The 1388-nt window shown below is 50.3% G+C and overlaps 1 protein-coding gene across 1 annotated transcript; it reads left to right on the forward strand.

The window, feature by feature from the left end:
- The first annotated feature begins 283 nt into the window (after positions 1 to 283).
- On the forward strand, positions 284 to 1185 carry HOXB9 (homeobox B9). Its single transcript, XM_017837104.1, has one exon. It carries the CDS (start codon positions 434 to 436, stop codon positions 950 to 952), a length of 519 nt encoding a protein of 172 aa, XP_017692593.1. The 5' UTR covers positions 284 to 433; the 3' UTR covers positions 953 to 1185.
- Positions 1186 to 1388: the final 203 nt, after the last annotated feature.

Here is a 1388-nt window from a genome sequence, read left to right on the forward strand (position 1 = left end):
CCCCCCCCTCCTCCCCCTTTCGGACCCCAACCCATAATATTCCAGGAGCAAACCTGGGAAGGGAGATATTTAGGAATATCAGCCCCGGCTTTGGCCATTCGGTGGCTTTTTTTTTTTTTTTTTCGAAAACTCCTGACGTTTTGCAACATTGCATAAACATAAAACAATCCATCCTTGATATGGAATGCAAGGGCGGATGACAGCGCAGCGCAGCCCCCTCGGCTTCGATTGATTTACGCCGAGACTGACGCTTTATCAGGCACACGAAAAAAGTTTGACCAATCATTTCGCTGGGAGCTCACAACACAGCAGCCCAACTGTACTTTGTTGGCTGGGAAGTTGGAGAAGGGGGTAGAGTACAAATCTAGATCTGTCCTATATATGGTTTTTTTTTTTTCCCTTCACTGAACCGTGCTTTGTATGATGTCTGAGAATGTCCATTTCTGGGACTCTTAGCAATTATTATGTCGACTCCATTATAAGTCATGAGAGCGAAGACTCGCCTTCAGCTAAATTTTCGTCTGGGCAATATTCGAGTTCCAGGCAAGCTGGGCACAATGAGCATCTAGAATTCCCCTCCTGTAGTTTTCAGCCAAAACCTCCAGTTTTCAGCGCCTCCTGGACTCCTTTGAATCCACATTCTTCTGGTACCCTTCCTGCCGTCTACCATCCATATATTCAACATCAAAGCGTCCCATCTGAGAGCAGGTACCTCCGGAGCTGGCTGGATCCAGTACCCAGGGCAGAGAACCTCCCCGGGCAGGGGTCTGTTAAGGCAGAGCCGCTGCTGGGCCGTCCCGGGGATGTCCATAAACAGGGAACACAGGAGTACAATTTAGAAACTTCTGCTGCAAGGGAAGGGATCGTTTCCAATCAAAGGCCCAGCTTCGAGGACAATAAAGTTTGTGAAGGAAGCGAAGACAAAGACAGGACAGATCAAAGTAAGTTATAAAAGTGAGGAAGTAAACAGCATAAAAGCTGGAGGAGGTGCAATAAAAGGGGACAATGCTGCGTAAAGTTTAAAATCGGGGCTTAAAGAAAAGTCTCGGCTTTGCTGATGCCAACCTAAGGGGAGAGGTGGGGAGGGGAGAGGGGTGGCATTGTCTCTGCCGGGAAATAAAAATAAAAATAAAAATGAGCGTCGTCTCTGGGCTTAAACGGAGTCCAGAGCGGACAAAAGCTGGAGCGAGTCACCCTCTTTCCTCCAGAGCGCTGGCTCCGGCAGCAGAGACGCTTTAGTAAGCGGGAGGAAAGGCGCGGGTGCGGGAGCCGGGAAGGGAAGGGACGGGAAGGGAAGGGACGGGGGGAGCCGGGGAATGCTGGGGAGAAGGGAGAGGGGGAGAAGGAGGAGAAAGGGGGGAAAAGAGGCGAAATCGCCGAGGAAAAGT

This window comes from Lepidothrix coronata, unplaced genomic scaffold, assembly GCF_001604755.1.
Source record: "Lepidothrix coronata isolate B3197 unplaced genomic scaffold, Lepidothrix_coronata-1.0 Scaffold291, whole genome shotgun sequence".
In the NCBI taxonomy this organism is placed as follows: Eukaryota; Metazoa; Chordata; class Aves; order Passeriformes; family Pipridae; genus Lepidothrix; species Lepidothrix coronata.